Genomic DNA, 23,402 nt, shown 5'->3' with positions numbered 1-23,402 from the left:
TGACAAAACAGTGTATGAAATACAGTGTGTGGTGGGCAAGGTTTCATGAAAAGTAGTTTAGGTCCAATAGCCTTTCGCTTTGCCACTCTCAACAACTTTCAACACACACACACACACACACACACACACACACACACACAGAGAGAGAGAGAGAGAGAGAGAGAGAGAGAGAGAGAGAGAGAGAGAGAGAGAGAGTAAAAAAGAAATGCATTTAACCATCAGCTACATCTGAAATGATAGGTTTGGCCCTTATTCTGCCTAATCAAGTATCTATTGTTGAATCAGCCAAAGAAACATGTAATGACTATAGATATTCAGCAAAAGGTCATCCTGTTCACACATCAGTCCCTGTATTTATTAGTTGTTGCACAACAAAATATTAAACATTGTTTTTTTTATTTTAAGGAGAAAGAAGGGGGGAAAATCACTATTTTTTCTGCTCTAGTGAAAATGTGTGGAGGATTAGGTGAAATAATTAGAGGGAGAAATGCAAGCAATATGAACAAAAGTTGGCATTTTCACTGACACTTTTCTTTTGCTAATGACAGCAAAACACAAGCTGGTGACCTATTTTCCTAATCTTAATTGTCTGACCTGATGCTAAGACAATTTAAGCCTTTATTAATCTTACTTGACATGATTTAAAGTAACATCTCCAAAGATTACATGTAGTGTAATCTTTACTTAGTTTTATAAACTGTCTCTGAGCTTCTTGCCAGCAAATATGGCTATCATCTATAATTAATTTGTTCTTTTTCTCCACTTAATTAAACAGCCTTAAAAACCTGAGCATCCAAGGTAGTAGTCATGTGATGACTTGTCCATGGCTATGGAATGCATTGTGAGGTTGGGTACATAATATTCTGAAACAGCAACTCTTCAATATTCTCCCTTTGCAAATTTATTGAAAGCCATGGGAGCATCTGAATGGCATAATTTCCTCAGTTCATATTCATGGGCTTACTCATGACAACATCCTAAGACAACCTGGCCCAGACTCTAAAGGAAAGAAAATGTAAAGTTTGACTTAATGATATGCACTTACAATATTTATATCATATCATACCATGACAATATGTGAATGGTATTTTTCATGAATGAATGAACCTTTATTGTCAAAGTACAACCATGTATACATTGAGATTGGTTGAGCCTCCCTTCGTGCCCCCACCCCCAACTTACAATGACACAAACCCTCCATCTTATTACACCATGTGAGCTAATTGCACAACACACCGGCCTCGCAGGTCAATCATGCATAAAGTTTATAAAATTATTTCCCGTTCAAAAACCTAACAGTCCATGGATAAAAGCTGTTCTTCAGCCTGTTGGTACGGCTGGCTATACTCCTATATCTCCTACCCAATGGTAGGAGAGTAAAGAGATACCATCCAGGGTGTGAGTCATCCCTGAGAATTTTCCTCACTGTTCCAAGGCAGCGAGCCCTGGTGATGTCATCCAGTGGTGTCAGGGGACAGCCCACAATGTCTTGTGCTGTGCTCACCACCCTCTGTAATGCTTTCCTATCCGCGGCTGTCAGACCAGCATACCAAAACACAATACAGTACGAGAGGACACTCTCTATAGTAGACCAGTAAAAGAGGGTCATTAGCCATTGTTCTACCCTGTTCTTCTGCAAGACCCTGAGAAAGTGAAGTCTCTGTTGGGCCTTTCTGGCCACCTGGGTTGTATTAACTGTCCAGGTAAGATCTTCGCAGAGATAGACTCCCAGAAATTTAAAGGAGGAAATTCTCTCCACACAGTCCTCCCCGATGTAAAGTGGGGTAGGTTCCTCCTTTTTCCTCCGGAAGTCTAGCACCATCTCTTTCGTCTTGCCAATGTTCAGGTGCAAGTTGTTGTTGCAACACATATGGATAGTTTTTGTACCTCCCCCCTGTATGCTGTCTCATCCCCACCTGTAATAAGACCGACTATGGTAGTATCATCTGCAAACTTAATTATCACAGTAGATGGATTGGATGATAACACAGTCATATGTGTATAATGAGTACAGGTAGGGGCTAAGCACGCAGCCCTGTGGCGAGCCGGTGCAAAGCTTCAGTGGGGTGGATAAAGCAGACCTGACCCTCACTGTTTGTAACTGGTCCCTGAGAAAAACCTGAATCCAATTGCAGATGGAGGGGGGAAATTTCAAGTCAGTCAGCTTTTCGATGAGAGTGCTCGGCAAAATGGTGTTGAAAGCCGAGCTATAATCAACAAAAAGCATCCTGACATAGCTTCCAGGTTTCTCAAATTGACTTGCTACAGTGTAAAGCAGTAGCTATGGCATTGTCTGTCGACCTGTTCCCCCTGTAGGCAAATTGATGTTTATCGAAATCCAGTGGGAGGCATGTCCTGAGATGTTGGAGAACCAGTCTTTCGAAGCATTTCATGACTACAGACGTTAATGCAACAGGTCTGTAGTCATTCAGGCACTCGACTGCAGTTTTCTTTGGGACTGGGACAAAGAAAACATCATCTTCAATCTTTGAGGAATCATCTGCATTGAGTAGTAAAAATCATATGGCACATTCTCCTCTTTGAAATTGGTATTCTTCTCCAGAAAGTATTCTCCTCTAATTCAGATCTCTTTCACTTACCATAAGGGGGGGGGGGAAAGAAGCTGAAGACTGACATTTCACCAGTGTAAAACTGTCTAATCTATTTTAGGCTAACTGGATACTAATGCTTTTTTTTCTGTAGGAATAAATAAAAACACTGAGTCTGGATGTATATGGAGATTTTCAGGCATACAGGTCACAGTTATCCCAAAGATGCTTTTTCACAAAGCAAGTGGACTTTTTTTTTGTCTTTGAAGACGAAGCGAAACGTCCTCCAAGAAAAAAATATCAAGGAAGTCCAGTTGCCTCATGAAAAAGCATATTTGGGATAACTGAGTCTGGATTTTATGCTGGAATATGGGTTTATTTTTCTGTGTTGCAATAATTATTGCTATTTTTCTGTATATATTAAAGAACTGGATGTTTAAATAGCCTGTATCCATCCTTTTAGGTTACGTACATAAGGTTATAGTATTTTTGTAGAATCAACTTATCAACTGGTAAGGGAGGCTAATATTTTAAGAGAGTTTTTTTTATAAAAATTAGAGACTTGAGCAGTATGCTGAAATGAGAAGGATGGAATTTAATATAGAAAATGGAAAGTCAGGAAACTGGATAGGAAAATGAAAAGCACAAGTATAGGAGGGAGGAAGGGAGGGAAAAAGGAAGGAAGGAAGGAAGGAAGGAAGGAAGGAAGGAAGGAAGGAAGGAAGGGAGGGAGGGAGGGAGGGAGGGAGGGAGGGAGGGAGGGTAAAGTTCAAGATGATGTAAAGAACAGAATGAATAATCCAGAAGAACAGAACAAGTCAAGATCCAGTAAAAGACATATGAGTCCAAGGTAGAAATGTAATCTGAAAAAGGATCTCAGACAGCACTTTCTCTAATTCTCATGAAGGTAATGGAAACGAATGTAAATTCAGACTTGCAAGATTCTCTTCTGATAACCTTATAACAAAAGTAGTGTAAGGATTCATAATCTGATCTATCTTTAAGGGCTAACCAAGGGTTTCTAGAAGAGGAGGTTCTTGACCTCTTCTTTTCAACCTTTTCCCCTTCAATCTTGAAAAGGGTAATTAATGCAGGATTTAGATTCATTTTAATGTTGCAGTTTTGTGGTGTACCTGAAATATGAATATGATCCTGGCCCTAAGTGTCTTTTTTGAGGATCCCAGACCTCATTCAGAAAGTCAAGAGCATGAGTGCTGAAAATCAGTCTGTGATTTGCTATCATGTTCAGGCAGGAAACACAACTATGTTATAGGCCCCAAAATACAGTTAACACAAAATAAAAGAAAGAAAAAAGAAAAGAAAAAAGAAAGATAAAAAGATTATCATTTTGTCCACTACACCTCTTGTCTTTCCAAATTAAATGTAGCTTTCCAATCTCCAAAAATCTTCCCACTCTTGACATAAATGTCAAAAAAGCCTATTCAAGGCAACATTTTACTCTGAAGCATTCATATGCTGAATTTTTTCCCCCCACATACAGAGTTAAAAGTTTATATAATCAGTATCAACAGTTTCAAAAACCAGTTTGAAAGAGGTAAAAGATAAACTCTTCAGCTGTTTCATGGGTAAACTGCCTTGCTGACATCAATGAGTTCAGGTTTTTTTGTTTGCTTTTCCTTGAATCAAAATTTCCTGACTCATTCAGGAAATTGAGCTTCATAAAGCTTCATGTGAAGAGCCATTGCTGAAATTTAATTAGGTAGGATTGTGAATTGATACTAGTATTCATTAACATAATAGTATTTTATGAAAGTATGTGTGGGTTCATGTATTTAAATTATTAGAATATGCCATTCATGCTTATGAAATACAGCAATGGGAGCCCCTTTCAGTTCAAGAAAATATTTCTTTACATACCTACTGAGTCATGCTGCAATTTCTATACAACATTTTGTCATTAGCCTCTATAGATTGTGACACCACTATAAAAGGGAACAGTTGCCTGAAATAGAAACACAATAAAAACTTCTTAAAACTTCTGATATGAAGTTGATATTCTTTGTAATAATGTTTGAATAGAACATGGGACTCCATTCATCAAATATACCCTTCATCAGGCAGCATTCTAAACAATAATGAAGTTTAATGTGCTTCCATCTCACTGGAGATTTAGAGCCTGACATTTGCAGAAATTGATTTATGTGACTGAAAGGAGACATGTTGTAAGATCAGGAAAACATCAATACTAGACTGATTTTATTAAACAAAAAAAATCGAGCTAAACATGTGGCTATAAAAGTTAGTGTGTTTTATCTGAATAATGATTGAATACTGTGGGAGGGAATAGTATTTCTCACCTAATATACATGTGAGCCTAATGAAATTAACCAGTGTGACGCAGTGGTTAAGGGGTTTAACTAGGATTGGTATTCAAATCCATTCTGAGCCACAGAAAAATCACAAGGTAATTTTGATCTTGTTATCCTGTCAGTTTAAAGTTATGCATTATGCAAAGCTAAAATAAGTTGATTTGTCATCCAGTATATTGTGTGAACATAGCCAAAGTGTGACAGTACAGCCGTATATTTGTCAATACTGTTATGTCAACAAACTGATGAACTTTTAATCTCTGTGCTGTGTCGAACTCTTGAGCAATTGTCTCAAACTACAAGTAATTCATTGTCCCAGATCAAATCACAGAATCTTGTTTAGCAAGATTTATTGAAGTAAAAGGGATTGGGTTATGGATTGTAAGACTTTCACCAAATAAATTATTTAAAATGTAGAATTAATTTAACCCCTAATATATAAATATTTCAAATGACTTTACTGTGAACTTTGTGAGAAAACAGACACTGACCACTGATGAGCAAGGAGGCATCTGTTTGCAAAACTGTCTCCTGAATCTGTCTCCTGGGTAACCAATCTCTCTGTCTGGTTTGAAGGGAATAATTATCCCTTGGAATCAATATGGTAGATGAGAACTTATTCCTTAAGTGTAACTTAAAAGTGTACAAGAAAGAACAAGAGGATCACCTAACCTGACTGTACAGTAAACAAGATGGAAACATACTGTAATTAATGGAGCAGGAACATAAAGGCACAATGATTGTATAATTCCAGAGTTGTCAAGTTCAAGAAACATGAGTTTAGTCAGATACCACAGAATCTCATCTGTAATCAGATACTGTGAAAAATAACTTCAGTCAATCCTACACCAGTAAATTGTGGAAAAAATAAGAGGAGTAAACACTATACACAATCTTCAGCCTTTGGATAGGTGACCAAGGATGAATATAGACAGGTAGCCTGAAATTTTAGAACCTGGAATTTAGCAACATTAAATCTCAGAATGATTTAAAATTAGTGAAAGATGCTAATAAAGTAATATTCATATATGCTCAAAATTTAACTTAATCAGAATAGAGGTGGAAGGAACCTTGGAAGTCTTCTAGTCCAGGGTTTCACAACCTGTGGGCCAGGTTTTGGGGATTGCAACTGGGCCACAGAAACGGCTGGCGAGCACATATGCATGCATGCGCATCCTCACTTGCGTGAGCATGCAAAGCCAGAAATGTTGGGGAACTCTGTTCTAGTCCAACCTGGTGCTTAAGCAGGAGACCCTATAGCATTTCAGGTAGCTGGCTGTCCAGTCTTTTCTTAAAAACCTCCAGTGATGAAGCACCTACAGCTTCTGAAGGCAAGCTGTTCCACTGATAATTATCCTCACTGTTAGGAAATTTCTCCTTAATTCCAGGTTGCTTCTCTTCTTGAGTAGTTTCCATCCATTGTTTCTTGTCTTGCCTTCTAATGCTTTGGAAAAGAAATTGACCCCCTCTTCTTTGTGACAGTTCCTCAAATACTGGAATACTGCTATCATGTCACCCCTAGTCCTTCTTTTCTCTAGACTGACCATGCCCAATTCCTGCAACCATTCTTCATATGTTTTTGTCTCCAGGCCTTTAATCATCTTAGTTGCTCTTCTTGTCACTTTTCCAAAGTCTCAACATCTTTTTTTGTAATGTGGTGACCAAAACGATGCAGTATTCCAGGTATTGTCTCACTAAGGATTTATAAAGTGATACTAATACTTCACATGATTTTGATTCTATGTCTCTGTTTATACAACCAAGGATTATATTAGCTTTTTTGGCTGCTACTGCACACTGCTGGTTGATGTTTAAGTGATTGTCCACTAAGACTCGAAGGTCCCTCTCACAGTTACTGTTTTTGAGCCAGGTTTCGCCTAATCTGTACTTGTACCTTTGGTTTTTCCTGCCTAGATTAAAACCTTACTTTTTGCTACATTAAATTTCATAATGTTGGATACAGCCTATTGTTTAAGTCTGTCAAGATATTTTAGATGCTGAGCTTGTCTTCTGGGTTGTTGGCTATTCCTGCCAGCTTAATGTCATCTGCAAATTTGATGAGTTCCCCTTCTATTCCCTCATTTAAGTCTTTTATGGAGATATTGAAGGGTACTCGGCCTAAGAAGAAAATTAAAGGCTCAGGATTAAAGTTTAAGTTTGATAAAAACTTAGGATGAGAACTTATAAACTGAGTTTAAATTCTCAGTGACCAGTACAATAAATTACATCCCAGGATATTAAAGGAATTTGCTAACTACCCACTTGAGCCCTTATATATTATTTTTGAGACGTCCTAGAAAACAGGGAATTTCAACATTACTGAAGAACAAACGCTAAAATACGGTAAAAGGAAGAAGAAAAAAGTATACCGGCTGTTCAGTAAAGACAAACACAGAACTCTTGCTAATGAAGAAAATTCAGAATGACTGAAATATTTTAGCTCAGTCTTCTAGAAGAGGATATAGTTCCACCAGGAAGGACAGAATGAAGGGACAGGATTGAAGATTAAAGCTGATAAAAACATAATCAAGAACTTTCAAATATTATTTTGAATGTGTTTAAATGTCAGGGCCAGATAAATTGCTTCCTAGAGTACCTAATCTAATCAATACTTAATGTATTAGAACAATTAATCTGTGGAACAACTTGCCTCCAGAAGCTGTGAATGCTCCAACACTAGAAGTTTTTAAGGAGAAACTGGACAGCCTTTTGTCTGAAATGTTATAGGGTTTCCTGCCTGAACAGGGGGTTGGACTAGATGACCTCCAAGGTACCTTCCAATTTTATTATTATTGTTATTGTTATTTTGTTGTTATTGTTATTATTCTAGAAAAACTGAAAAATAGATGAAATATCAAATTACTAGAAGACAAGAGTCGTTTTTGTCTTCTGAAAAGGCTAAAAGGAGATTCTGAACTACTATAAATCAGTTAGTCTGACACTGACACGTGGAAAGATTCTGTGCTATGAGAGGGCTGATCTTTAAACATGTTCAGAACAATATTTGAAAACAGTGTTTACTGGAATTCAATACAGATTTGTCTGGTACAAGTCTTTCCAGATTTTCCCTTCCTCAGTTTTTGATTGAATAACATGCTTAGCAGATTGTTGAAATCATATAGTTATAGTAAACCTTGATTTCACTGTAGCATTTGATGCAATATTATATGACACTACTGTATGATCAGACAGCTCATTAGGTGCAAGACAGTAAAGGCGGAGCCAATAATTTCTTCAAATCACATAGAATGTCAATGTTGTTTTCTTGGCAACAATATAGAAGGAAGTTTGCCACTACCTTCTTTCAGGATTTTTTAAACTTTCCAATGTAGTCTATAGAACTGAGATTTCCTGATGACTTTGAATCCAACTCTGCATGAGCCATCCTTAAAGCCAGTTTCAAGTAATGTCATTGAAAAATGTTGACTGGACATAGCGAAAACAACAGGAGCAAGACAAGCCACAGTCTCTTCCATGCCTAAGACATGGGGACAATACCAGCAAAGTGAACTAAGAACTCCAGGCAAGATAATAGCAAGGTGAATCGATGGACTTTAGGCATGATGACAGCAAGGTGAACTAATAAACTCCAAGCAGGATGACAGCAACTGCTGATTGCAAGGCCCAATAAAAGCAACCACAACTCTCCGGATCCAGGCACAGTGAAGGCAACTTGACTTCAATGGGTTCAAAGTACAACAAAGGCAACATAGCTCCTGTAGTTTCAAGGCATGACAAAGGCAACTTGACTTCAATAGGTGAAAGGCATGACAATGACAATACAGTCTTAATTAACCCAAAGCAACAGATCAAGAGCATCCATGAATCAATGGATTATTTTTTTAATAAATGTTTTATTAATTTTCCATTTTCACAAACAAGTGCTCAATAGACAACATGATGACTGAGTCCATTAATTATTCACTAATACATATAAGTTTTTCTAACTAAGTCCAATGTTACACCCCACCAGTATAACCTGTCTTTGTCAATGCTGTAACATTGGAGGTTCCTGCTCTGACAACTGATAGAAATTGCAGCCATTTTTACTTTGCTTTTAACATGCTTTTCATTCTGTTTAGAAATTAGGTGTTGAAGGGGGGATGGGGTGAATGCTTGAGCTCAGCTAGCCATAATAACAATGCAGCTCCGTGGGAAACTCAAGGACACAAACTGATAGCGTTTTGGTGGGCTAAGGAGCTGGGAGGAGAGCCTGCGCTCCTGGCTAATTGGAGAATGTGATTTATGACTGCTTTGTGGGGGTGGGATTTGCATTCTGTTACTTTGTATCTGGGGGAAGGGAATCTAGTTTTGGGTTCAACTATGTAGTGCCGATACTTTGTTTCCTGAATGAAATGTTCTTTGAGGAAGAATTCTTACCGAAGTTCTTTTGATGGGTTTGGAACCATGACACTCTACTTCTGGTAATAACAATTTTTCCGCATTAAACAAATACAATTCTTATTATTGTTAGTAAACATACAATTGCATAGCGACATTTGTTACATTTTTCTAATAATATCAATAATCTCAGTTTAGAATATCTTTCCTAGCCAAAACATATCTTAATTGCATTTGCATTCAATTTCCACTTATTTAGTCCATATCCTATTTTTGCTTTTTTTATAATTTTAGTTTCTGATCCATGTTCAAAGTGTTCCAGTCATTTATAATTTCAAAATAAGTTGTATTTGGGCAATCAGAAGAATCCCTTATTCAAAATTCTTAACATATTCTTATTTCCCTTTTCATACCAAGATATAATATTATGGTTACAAATCCTAGCTATTCAGTTATAAAAATGCTTCTATTTCTAACAATCTATTCTTAACCATATTCAAACTTCTAATCAATAATATAGCATCTCCTCTATTACCTCAAAGCTTCTATTTCTTTCAATCTTACTCTAGCTTTCTCTTTGCCAACTGACTTTCCAAGTCAGTGCATTTGGGTCATCAAATAATTCTTCCTAATTTGGTTAAACTGTTTTTGGAAGAGCTAGCCCGTTGATATTCATTGAATTGCACCCCTCCTTCTCTGGTTCCTCACAGTTCTATTACATTTCAGTGTAGTACACAAAAGATTTGCTAATCTTAGTTGCTACACTTTATTCATTTCAGCAGCAGTTAAATGCAGATGCTTTTCTATGGAATAGGGATCCAGGGCTAAGACTTAAAACTTGCTAAACTGTAAAATGGGAATGGACCAGCCATTATTTCCTCCATTGCTTCTAGCATGTAATTCAGTTAAAGCTGATATGCTTTCAGATTTCGGGAACAGCTACCTGCAGTTAGAAACAAATAAGTCTATTTGATAGCTCAGAAATATGTCTTAATTAGGTACTTCCTTATGGGGCTATTACAGAAACACTCTAGATGGTATCTCAACAATTTTTCCATTAGTATTACTACTTGCTTTGATAAACAGACACTAAAAAATTGTGGTAAGTTTGTCATGATCCTTATATTAAAAAGACAAAGGAAATAGGATTTTCAAAAATATGTTAAAATTGACAGATCTATACAATTGGAACCTGGCATGATTACTGTTCCATTCATAGCAATATTTATAATTTAGCATTGGAAGACCCTCTTGGCATGGGAATGAATTCACTCCATATGTTAGGAAATCCTGATGAAATCAGGAAAGCAAGAAGAGAAGGAAAACAAAAAAGGAGGAACAGTGGAATAGACAGAGTGAGGCATAAATAGGATTATGTGCAAAGTGTAATTAAAAAATGTCCAAATGGAGAAAATGGTTGTGAAATCCAACTCTGTCTTTTTTAAAAAGAGTGTTGTGTCTGCAATGCACATTAAAAAAAAACAAGCTTTGATTGCACCATCTTGACATTTTCACCAAACCCTGCAGATATCCATGGAGCTGGATAAGACTTTATTGCTCAGTCACCCTGGTTAATTTGAAGAATGTTATGAGAATGCCAGGCAACTTCAGCTTCAATTTAAAACTCACCCCTGGCACATTTTGATTTTTTCCCCGTTCCTCCAATTATATTTTCTCCTTACTTGAATAAAATTCAAAAACAAAACTTTTTTGTACTTTGTCATACATTTTAGAATGGAATTCTTCATTTAGTTGTTTACTTACACATCAAAAATGCTGCCATTATGTGTTACAGAAGCATTACTTCCACATTATTATCAAGCATATATAAAAATTATAGCTTAATATCTTATTAATAGTGTACAAATAAATGTATTGCAGAACTTGCCCAATATGTAACAGTTGATAAGGAACTGGAGGTATATCACAGAGCAGCTTTGATTTCTTTATGTACTAGCAGAAAATCAATGTAAACTAACTTTACTCCCAATGTTGCATGAGACAGCATTATAGTGCCATCTAGAGGAATATAGTACATATTTAGAAAAGGTAATATCACATAACATGGTAAATTACAAATCGAGGTAAACAAGATCAGCACTGTAATGTAATGGATATTATAAAGCCAAAATATAGATTGTTATAATTTAATTAGCATTAATATTTATGTAAAATTCAGTAGTGATTTTGAGTATAGATACCTTATGTAACATCTGCAGTGAAACAGGAAACCATTGTTCCTAGCTATCACAAAATAAATAAGTGAACTAGTTTTTAAATTAATAAAGTATATATTCTTTGAATTTTTTTCTATAATATTGAAACCTTTAAGACTGTAGTAAAGTGGCTTGAAATGTGAAATTTCTATGTAAGTAGGGCAGGTTTTTCAGGATGGTTCCCTTTTTGTGTACCACTGCCATCACTTCAGATAACAGGGCTTCCTCTAGTACCAAAAACAATAGTGATTTTTTTTCCTCCCCAAAACATAAAGCAAAACTCTGCATATTTGTTGTTTTAAAGTGCGCCCCCCCATGTGTAGTGAAGACCAAGCATAAAAAGAAAGGTCAGTAGATGATGATTGACTGTGAGAAAGGTCTCCCAAAACATGAAGGAATTCAATTAGTCCATAAGTTGGATTTGATAAAAACCCTCATTGATTAGAAGTCAACAATCACTTTTGCCTGAAGCAATGTCATTCTGTGAGAACTACAAATGGTAAAACATGATCCCTAGTTTAAAACCAAAGCCATTTGATCTTGCTATAGTTCAGCCTTAAGCCTGTTCTCCCCACATCTTTTTGGACACCAGGTAGCAGAACAGGGCATTATTAGTGTACTGATGACACTGTGCTGATGGATTACCACACTCATTAGCTTCATTTAAAGGCTAAATAAGAATGGAAAGAAATCAAGGGTCTTGAGCTGGATCTTACCCTACCTTCTAATTGGTACCAGCTTCAGAAGAGGAATAAGCACTGTAAATCAATGCACTTTTAACCACCTCACCTTCTGAAGATGGCCCAAATGGTTACCATGATAACTCGCATTGAAAACTGCTGAGAGATCCAGCACAACAAAGAAAGTCACATCACTCTTGCCTCAAAGACCATCCACAAGCACAATCAATACTGCTTTAGTGCTGTCCATGTCCAGGTCTTAAGCCCAAATGAAAAGAATCCAAACCTTTGAATGTGTTGCATCTTCAATCTCTAAAAAAGAGAAGAAATTTGAAATTGGTTGAAAATTAGTCAAGATTCCTGGGTCCATTGATGGTTCATTGAGGGGCAAAATATCTTATCCAAGGCTGGCTAAATAGTTTCTTCACTCAAGAAAAAAAATTAACCATTGCTTGAACCCTCCCAGAAGACATTGATTAATTGAAGTACAAGGATGCCATCTACTTGACTGAGATTCACAGATGTAACATTTTGAACTAATTTATGATCTTCAAAATGCAAATTGTAAATAGTGATTAGGAAAACAAAAGGAATCTAGTTGAGCATGCTTTTTTAAATGTATAATTATATACATAGTTGTCCTCTTATCTGCATACAGATTTTGATAAAGTCAACATCTTTGAAAGCATTTACAGATTTAGATTCAAAGATTTAGTTTTTATTCAGTTTAGCTGTGTTTTTGTTCTTCCTGTCACACTAAATATGGAAGAAGATGAAAGAATTTCCCCATTTGACTAGAAATGTATTTAATCAAGTACACAGTAACTCAACTTACGCATGTGATCAGGGTGGTGTGCTTACCTTTCCATATGTTGTAAAATGGCATATCTGATAAAATTCTAACCATGCAAAAGGAAATATAGTATTCTAATATAACCCAAAATCTACGTAATCATTGCTTTTGATATATTGTTTCTAGAAGCATATGGCTGGCTCCTGCAGGATAATTGTTTCTGCTTAGAAGTACCAAGGGTAATCCTTGCTATTTTCTGTTAAAAGAAGCAGCAGCAGCTGTCAGAGGATGAAGTAGCCTTCTGTCTGTTAACAGTATAAGACCATTGAACAGATCCAGTATAAGGCAGTTTCTAAATTTCAAGGATGAAAGACTAGTCAGTTCTTATATTCTCACATTTTACTACATTTATAGTTTTTGTGCAGGAAAGAGACGAGCAAACCAGTTCTGCTTGTTATACCTGAGTTTCAGACTTAGCAATAGCAATTAGACTTATTTACCACTTCACAGTGCTTTGCAGCCCTCTTTAAATGATTTACAGAGCCAGCATATTGCCTCCCTAGCAATCTGGATCCTCATTTTACCAACCTTGGAAGGATGGAAGGCTGAGTCAACCTTGAGCCTCTCAGAATCAAATTCCTGGAGGGAACAATGAGTTTGCCTGCATTCTAACCACTCCGCCACCACGGCTCAAGTAGAAAACAAGTGTTTAGTAGTTTCTACCTGACAGTATCACAGGTGACAGCTCAGCATTATCATTTCAAAATCCCTGGTGGTGGGAAAGAATCAGCCATAGACTATCTTGAACATTCCCTATGTTCCTCTTGCAGCTGTTCTCCTATCCTAATATCAGGGGTACTGAGAGCAAGGAAGTGCTTCAAAGCAGTATATAGACCTGGTTGTCAAATGAAAATCTCCTGAACTTTTGAACAAAAGAATATAGCTCTCCAGCCCAAACAATATATTCATTTGGTCAATTTTGTCCCCTGATTTAGGTTTTTCTTTGTGGGATCTGAGATGCCACAAACAAACTCAAAAGGTCACCATTCTCTCAAAAAGGCAAAAATCTGAGAATAATGACAAGCTTTATATCATTAAGAACTCAAGAACTAAGATATTCCACCCATGCCTTCCGGCAAAAGGACTTCGAAGCTATCTAACTCTATAAATCATAAACATTTTTATTTTCTCTTGCCTTTTACAGAAAGTGCTTGATATTTGGGAGAGAAGCAGGGAAAGGCACATGATTCTTTGAGTGGCAGTTTGCCTGACAAAAGATCATAAACAAGCCTCCAGCAGCACTTCCTGCACCAAGCAACACAATTTGTTGAATCATTTCAGCATAAAAAATTGATGTGACAGGCCCTGCTTTTTCACCAGGCAAAAAAATAACTCATTGCTTCAGCTTCATGTAGGTGCCCGGTATGGAGTAAAACAGACAAGGATGAACTCTGAGAACTTAATCAGGCTCCCAGAGGGGTTCAGGAAATCATACAACAAAGATGTTGATAGATCATGTGTCGAAATGACCTAATAATTACTTTAAGAGATGAGAGGAGTCCCCCCCCCAGGCAAAACCACTTATCATTTTTTAAAAATGTCAGCAGAATTTGCAAAGCTTCAAAGACATAGATGTTAGAATGCTTTCAGTTGCTGCTGGAAAAATGTTGGAACGTACAGAAACATTGTGCTCAAATGTACTTCTCTATATCACAGAACAAGTAGTTAGTCCTTTCATTGTAAGGTTTTCTTTCCTTTCACTCTGGCTGTTTGGATATTCCAAAAAAGGCATTACTGAAATGGGCCCAACAGAAATACAAAGTACTCAGAGACTAGCAAATCAGAGTGAAAAGTCCCTTCTGACACAGCGTATTATCTCAGAATATTGCATTGGTTAAATTGTTCTCTTGTTATGTTGTAAAGCTGCTTCATGATTTGTCTTATTAAGAGCCATATATTAATAACACCAATATGAATCTAATGTATAATCAATACATTCCCATTTGATTCTAGGACCACTCCTAAGGTACTGTAGGTGTTCATTTCTTAAAAGTCCAGAACCATTATGTATCAAGGATAGTTGAAACCTTGTTCACGAGAAAGATAAGCAAACCTTCATTTAAAATATACATTAACATTTTTAGTACAATTTACCATAACAATAACAGAAACACAAAGAATCTAAAAATTAACCATAGTAGGAGAAAAAATAAACTCTGATGTTAAAAGCTTTAGAAAGAAAAATCTTTTGTCTGACATCTAAAAGACATTAGTATGAGCACCAGGTAAGCCTTTAGAAAATGGTCTGCCTCTATTATTATTCACCTCAACCCAATTTTACTAGAAATATACTGAACCCTCTTTCACCCCAGGAAATCAGGGCAGCTTACAAAAGCTTACACTGAATGCTAAAGCTACAAAGCATCACACTAAAAAGCTAAAGAAAAGGGAAACTAAATAAACCCACGTAATATTTCCAAATATATATGCAAATAAGTAAGTTTTATCCCAGGGTACTAAACTGATGGCAATCTTGATAGCACTCGATCTTTCATAGAAGTACTTTCTCAAGTAAGGAATTGCCAGAGTAAGAAAATGGCTTTCTTTTGAGTTTTCAGACAAGGAGGTTTTTCTGGCAAAGGAACTCAACGAAGAATATTCTTTGATGATCTCAAGACATGAGCAGAGATAAGTGACCCTTTTTTTGTATTTGAATCTAAAGCCACTAGCTAGTAATTGTGTTATTTTAAAGTAAGTCTGTAGGGGAGAACCTGTACAAAGGAAAACACCATAAATCTTCCAACAACAGGTTGTTTATTTAGCAAGCAATTTCTCTTCATTCTCTAAATACCTGCTGTGTTAGAGTATGAATAAATATATAAACAAAAACTAGTAATCAATATGCAGTAGTAATTACAATAAAACTACAATAAAATCAACCTGAAATACAGCCCAAAGAATAAAACCTATACTTAAAGATGCCTCTAAATATTTTAAGATATTGCTTGCTGCTAAAGTAAGCATGAGAACTTGCTTAATGCCTTATGAAAAATATATATTGATATCTTCCCTGCCAGAAGAAAAGAAAATCAAGGCTACAGAATTTAATGTATAGTTTTCCAAGTATCCTACTGATCAGCTTTGACTTCAACATTGATTTTACCATATTTGGGGCTGTTTTGCTTATGCAAAATCCTTTATAACAACAAACTGATTTTGCTATTTGGTCTTCAGTCAAATTAGCCTGAGTGCCCTCACCCTCTGAATCTTAGTCTGTCTAAATCCATGATCCTTGGACTTTACGGCTTGACACTTACATGTGCTGGAAATTGAGCTTGAGCCTTAACTGAAATGGCTTCAGATAAGCAGTTTCCTTCAAAGGTCACCTGGCCCCAGACTGTTCTTAAAACCAAGATGAGAGAAAATCAGTTATTCCCTAAACAGAATGTCCAGCTCCACAGGTTGCATATGTAGAAACTGATCTCATAAAAGCAAACTAGGTGATACTCTTGGCTTCAAGTTTAATTTGTACTGAAACTGTCACAGCATGCCTCCAAAAGTCCACAGTAATATATGTTTTCTTCAGTAATATATGTTTTTAACAACTCAGTCAATACCCCCAAAAGCTCAATTGGACAGCTAGTTGTAAAAAACAGTGCTAGTGCCATTTCCATACTGAAGCTGGTGAGTCACAAGCTGTAGCAACTGAAAATAATGACCCAGGTCTATTATGTCATGGGCTCTGATGAGCAGGAACGAGAACACGCAGAGGAGTACAGATGAACACATACTTTATTTAAGCAGAAACTGTACTGAGAGATTGGATTCACCCTGCCTCAATATATATAGCCAGGCACTATGGCAGGGGTGTCAAACTCAATTTCATTGAGAGCCGCATCGGCATTGCGGTTGCCCTCAGGGGGCCGGGTGGGTGTGGCCAGGGTGGGCATGGCCTACTGGGTGGGTGTGGCCAGCTCTACATCGTTCGCATCAAGGGTGCCTATGGGGGCCTGGGCAAGAGTGGGACAGATCTGAGGGTCTCTGGCAGAAGGAGGGTCTCTGGGCCAGGGCCAAGGCAGTGGGGGCCGTTCCCTCACTGTTTCCAGGATGGCTTCGTGGGCCACATGAAACCACTTCACGGGCCGGATCTGGGCCCCGGGCCTTGTGTTTGACATGTCTGCACTATGGTATTAACCAATCGGATTGAAGCTATACTTGCCACCCAAAGTTGACCAATACAGGACTGGCGCCGTCCTGTCTGAGGTGCTGGAGAACCATTGGTTCTCCAGCAGAGCACATGGTGATATTCCAAAAGCCCAGTACATAACACCCCTCCCCCCTAAGATCAGACTATAATACCCTTGACAATTGTCAAGGCCCAAACTGAATAATATTAAACAATATTAAGTATGATGATTTGTAAGCTAAGGTAATTAGAAGTCCTTATGTGACCTTCTCAGACGTTTCTTGTAGAGGGGACTAAAAAGATATTAAAGAACGATATGACAATGCAATATACTACAAAGAGATGAACAACGTCTCAATGAGCATGCCATACAGCAGTTAAATGTGCCCCCAATTTTTGTAGATAGTAGCAGATTGTCATACAGTTACACATCACTTTATTTTAAAACATAGTCCTTAAGATATGCTGGGGGTTTATGTGGTCTGGATGAGCACCTAGGAGTTCCAGTCACTTTATCCTCTACCAGCTTACCCAGTGGGCTGGGTAGACCCATGTCCCCCTGAGCTCCTGTGTCTAGGGGAGTTGCATTGCTCTGTCTGGCCTCTTCCGGTGGGCCCACCCCAGAGTCTGACAGTTTAGCAGAGTGTGCACAATGGTTGCTGAAATTCGGCTGGTTTGCCTGATCAGGGGTGCCATGTTGCACTTCTGAGCTGCCATGCTCCTCTTCTGGATCAAGTTCCACTGAGGAAGGAAAACCCTGGTGGCACTGGTGTGAGCTGGCCTGGATGCCAACTTGAGGACTTTGGGAGGGACTTGTACCATAGTCCTCACTTAGTGACCACTCTGGGAATCTTTTTCTAAGTTGGTCAATATACCTTCTGACCAGTCGCCCTCCTTCCAACCCCACTTTGTAAGATAAGGGTCCAGATTCTTTGACCACCTGACCAGGAACGCACAAGTTTCCAGGCCCATAGTTCCTGGCCCAAACCCAATCACCTGTTTGCAGCCCCCTTGGGGGTTTTGGTTTAGGGGCTTCGTATGTCACTCTGCCTGGATGCAACCTGTCCAGTTTAGTAATCAATCGCCATACCCGTCGAAGCTCAGCAGGACTTTTTCCTGTAGCTGTGCAGGTTGTAGAGTGTTGACAGAGCAAGAAATCTGCCAGTCTATGATGCCAGTCACCCGTGATGATGCACTTGAGCACCTCCTTTGTTGTCCTCACCATGCATTCGGCTTGTCCATTCCTAGAGGGGTGAAATGGTGAAGACGTAGCATGTCTGATGAGGTTACCTCTGAGAAAAGCCTGAAACTCAGCAGCAATGAATTGAGCCCCATTATTAGAAACCAAAACATCAGGCAACCCATGTGTTGCAAAGAGTTTTCTCAGCACCTGGATGGTCCTAGCAGTAGTCATATTAGGGACTGGAACTACTTCCAGCCATTTTGAGTGGCTATCCACTACTACCATAAAAAGCTGTCCTTGAAAAGGCCCAGCATGGTCAATATGAACCCTGGACCAGGGGGTATGTGTTTCCTCCCACCTATGAACTGGGGCCTGAGGCATTTCAGGCCTAGACCTCTGACAGGTATAGCAACCATGAACTTGATCCTCTACAGCCTTATCCAGGCCAGGCCACCACAGGTAGCTTCTAGCCAACACTTTCATCCGTACAATGCATGGATGGCCTTCATGTAAGGAATGTAAGACTCTGTCCCTCAAAGTTGTGGGAATAATAACTCTGTTGCCCCATAAAATGCAACCCTTATGTGCAGACAATTCATGTCTCCTGACAAAATAACTTTGGAACTCAGGGCCTGGACTTTTTTCTGACCAGCCCGTGTGTACCCATGACAATACTCTGCTCAGAGGTTTATCTGTAGCAGTCTCAGCAGCAATATCCCCAGCATGGACGGGAAACTCAGGTAAATCCTGAATAGACAATATTTTAGCAGCGGGGGCTGGATCAGGATCCATTAGAGGCAGTGGTAATCTACTGAGGCCATCTTCATGGCCCATTTCCTTTCCAGGTTTGTGAACTAACTTAAATCTGTAAGCAGCCAAAAATATAGACCATCTCAGCATTCTTGGAGACAGTATGTGGAGAGTTTGCTTATCAGTGGTGAATAAGCCCAAAAGGCGTTTGTGATCAGTGAAGACAGTGAAATCCCTGCCAAATAAATAATCGTAAAATTTTTTGACTCCAGCCACAATGGTTAAGGCTTCTTTATCGATCTGTGCATAATTACGCTCAGCAGCAGATAAGGTTCTGGAATAGAGTGCAATAGGAACTTGTTCCCCATTCTTCTCTATGTGGCTTAAGACGGCCCCCACCCCGTAGGGAGATGCATCACATGCAAGGCAAACAGGTTTAGACTCAATGTAATGAGTGACAGTGACAGGCCCTTATCTGAAAGGAGGGCCTTTAGATTCTGGAAACTTTTTTCATGTAATTCAGTCCACTTCCAAGGGGCTTTTTTTTAATCAAGTAACTTGTGGAGGGGCTCAGCTATTGCAGCCTTATGAGGTAGAAATGTGTGATAAAAATTCAGGAGGCCCAAAAATGCTTGCAGTTCTGCCTTTGACTGTGGCCTAGGAGCCATTTTGATGGCCTTAACTTTTGACTCAGCGGGGTGAATTCCACTAGCATCAATATGGAAACCTAAGAATTCTGTTGAAGAAACCCCAATACTATATTTGTTTTTCTTTAACTTGAGGCTCGCATCACATAGCCTTTGTAACACAGCCCTGAGCCTCTTGGCCAATACTTCTGGGGATTTCCCGGCAATGAGAACATCATCAAAATAAGGACAGACACCCTGAATTCCTTTAAGTGTACGCTCCATAATTCCTTGGAATATGCCCGGTGCAACGCTAACCCCAAACTGCAAACGTTTGACTTTTAATGCTCCTCTATGAGTCACTATCGTTTGAGACACAGCTGTGGCCTCCTCTACTGGCAGCTGCTGATACATCTGCGCTAAATCAAGTTTAGCAAAAATGCTGCCCCCTTGCAAAGAGGCTAGAATATGGCTATCGGGACTAGGTATGCATGTTGCTTTAAAGCTTTATTTATCGTGCATTTGTAGTCTGCGCAAATGCGAATCTCCCTGTTGGGCTTTAGTGGGGTGACAATAGAAGTTTCCCACTCCCCCCATCAACAGGCTGCAATACACCTTGCTCTACTAACTTATCAATTTCAGTATCGATTTTATGTTTTAAGGAGAAAGGAACTCTGCGAAGTTTGACTCTTATTGGAACAACGTTAGGATCTAACTTAAAAGAGATTTGTGGCCCAGTATAAGTTCCTAGTTTTGACTCAAACACATCCACAAATTCCTCACAAACAGCCTTGAAATCTGCCGTCTGTGTCCGGTTAATGCCTGTTATTTGAATGCCCAAAGCCTCAAACCAATCAAGTCCTATAAGACTTGTTCTATGGCCCTCTACTACTATGGCATCCAGGTGCCCCAAAAACCCTTTAAATTTCACCAATACTGTGGCTTCACCCTTAACTTTAACCTGAGCATTCTGAAAATCTGTTAAAATAATGTCTGACGGTCGTAATGTAGCCCACTGGTTGCTGCGACTGCAAACAAGGTTGAATGTGTCCTGTGAAATAATTGAGACCGCCGAGCTGGAGTCCAATTCCATTTTGCATGGAATTCCTTGTAGCTCTACTGAGAGATTAAGTTTAGGCTTAAGGGGACGACGAGCCCCAGTACGACAAACGCTTCTCTGGCTCCTGAAGAACCCCACACTGACTGGACCCAGGGCCCCAGTACCTTTCCTAGTCGGTTCCTCCAACTGATGCTTGGGTGGCCTGTCTCTCTGGCATGCCCTGCATACCACCGCGATGTGCCCGGTCCTCCCACAAGCCCTGCACGTGGCCGAACGGAATCTGCAGTCTGTGCGGGAATGATTGCCTCCACACCCCTTACATCTCGGTAAGAGAACTGCCTTGTAATTATTCTCTCTTTGTTGATTTCGGTGGTTTTGCTCTCTTGGCTATCTCTGGTTTGTTGATTTCAGGTTCCTCTTCTTCAGACGATTCTCCGGTGCCAATGGCGACCTCGTGGTGGATGGAAACTTCTGTCTTTGGGGTTTTGGTGGGCTGTACAGTTTGTACTGCACCTCCGGCTGCTTCGTCAGCCATGATCTCGTCTTGTGCTTCAGTGAACGTGAGGTTTGGTCTGGCAACTAGTCTCTGCTGCAAAGTTCTGTCTCTTAGTCTGCAGACGAGTCAGTCTCACAAACACTCCACCAAATTCAAAAATTTGCAGAGACGTGCGGCCTGTCTTAGGTCTGTGATAAACTCAGATACTGTCTCACTGGGAAGCTGTACTCATTGGTCAAATTTAAACCACCAGGCCATCTCTGACATTTTTGGCTGGAAATGCCCGGTCAGCTTCTTCTTCAGGTCAGCAAAAGATACTGCTTTGATGGGTGTTGGCGCGAAGAGGTTCTCAGCTAAATCAAAAGTTGCTGGCCCACATACACACAGCAATGTCGCAGCTTTTAGGCCTTCCTCTGCTATCTAGTTAGCTTGTAGGTAATTTTCTACCTGTGAGAGGTAAGACAGCCAATCTTCTGGATGTTTGATGTCGAATTCTCTGAGTTTGCCGACTTTTGGCATTTTTCCTTAATTCCTGCTCTGCTGTTGGATCCTGCTTCAAGTCTCAGGGAACGCTTCCTCTGAGCACGCGGCTGCTAGCGTAGTTTACTAGCTGGCTAGAGATGGGGGGGAAGATGCCTCTTCCCTCCAGTGAGTAATGCCGTCCCCTCGTGACTTCAGCCCTCAGGCGGAGAAGCGGATCCCATCCTCGTCGCCACTATTATGTCGTGGGCTCTGATGAGCAGGAACAAGAACACACAGAGGAGTACAGATGAACACATACTTTAATTAAGCAGAAACTGTACTGAGAGATTGGATTCACCCTGCCTCAATATATATAGCCAGGCCCTATGGTATTAACCAATCGGATTGAAGCTATACTTGCCGCCCAAAGTTGACCAACAGCAGGACTGGTGCCGTCCTGTCTGAGATGCTGGAGAACTGTTGGTTCTCCAGCAGAGCATGTGGTGATATTCCAAAAGCCCAGTACATAACAAGATCCACAACAGGTGACTACTTTAAACAAAGTTTGTTTGTTTGTTTATTTATTTGATTTCTATAGTCATTTATCTCAACAAATTCCTCTGGGCAGCCTGTATCCTGAAAACATAAAATAATTAAAATAAATAGATATGGTCATCGAGTAAAACCATTGCCACACATGTTAATATAGCCAAGAAATGGGGTCCTTAACATATTCGACATCCCAGGCACATAATCAAATCTTGACAGCCTTAAAAAAGGCCAGGAGAATCAGAATCATCCTAATCTCTGAAGGGATAATGTTTTAGATCAAGGATCCTCAATTCATTGGCTATGGCTATTAGGAACTGGGCCACACAGCTAGAAAGTAGTAACGGGCAAGTGAGTGAAGCTTCATCTATATTTGCAGTCACTCCCCAGCACTAGCATCACTGCCTCAGCTCCACCTCAAATCATCACACATTAGATTTTCATAGGAGTGTGAAACCTACTGTAAGTTGCACATACAAGGATCTAGGTTGTGCATGCCTCCTCCCCTCCCCAGTCTTTGGAAAAATTGTCTCCCATAAAACCTTGGTGCCAAAAAGTTTGGGGACAACTGTTCTAGAGGACATCCTGAATCTTGAAATTTGAGATCGTGACAAGCCCTGAAACTCCATGTGCAGAGATTGACATGTGTCATTGGGAGAAAGGGAGATCCACTCCTCCAATTAGAAGAATTGTTGAATTCCCACTGTTGAAGAGCATCTCCCAGGTTCTCTTTTCTTGTTGAACACAAATCTCCTGGATGTGGATATCTTTAGCTTCACATTCTTGTTCTGTCTTGATACCTTGTCCTATAAAAGGATTTTGGTTTATAATTCCTGGACTTTCATAGATGACTTCCACCTCAGATTACAGAGGTGTATTCTGTAATGACTGTATGCAACAGACCTGCTCTTCTTTGTTAATTTAAGTCACACCTGTAAGTTAAGGCTGATTTAGAGTTGCCTGCAACTGCCCATAGCCGTAGCTGCATACTTTGGTTGCGACGGGATTTATGAGTAAGTGGAAGTTGCAGAGGCTATGCAAATACCTCCCAAATCTCAGATGCACTTCGTGGAGAGGAGTACGCCTTGTCTACTGATTGGATGATCCGACTTCTGTGGTTTGTTGTTTGATGACCTCTTACCCAGAACACTAAAATTAGTGGATGTATAAAAAGAATGCCT

General features: G+C 39.3%; 1 protein-coding gene across 1 annotated transcript in view; it reads right to left on the bottom strand.

The window, feature by feature from the left end:
• TRAT1 (T cell receptor associated transmembrane adaptor 1) overlaps positions 1-20,068 on the bottom strand; it is a gene marked incomplete at its 5' end in the record, with an annotated part of 43,071 nt that extends 23,003 nt beyond the window's left edge. Inside the window, one exon of the mRNA XM_083362544.1 lies at positions 19,933-20,068. Coding sequence (XP_083218670.1) covers positions 19,933-20,068 — 136 coding nt within the window. The remainder of the gene's footprint in view (positions 1-19,932) is intronic.
• Between the last annotated feature and the right edge of the window lie 3,334 nt (positions 20,069-23,402).

This window comes from Vipera ursinii (assembly GCF_947247035.1).
Source record: "Vipera ursinii genome assembly, chromosome: 4".
Lineage (NCBI taxonomy): Eukaryota > Metazoa > Chordata > Lepidosauria > Squamata > Viperidae > Vipera > Vipera ursinii.
Note: the sequence above shows the minus strand (reverse complement) of the source record. Positions and strands in the feature narration are given on the sequence as shown.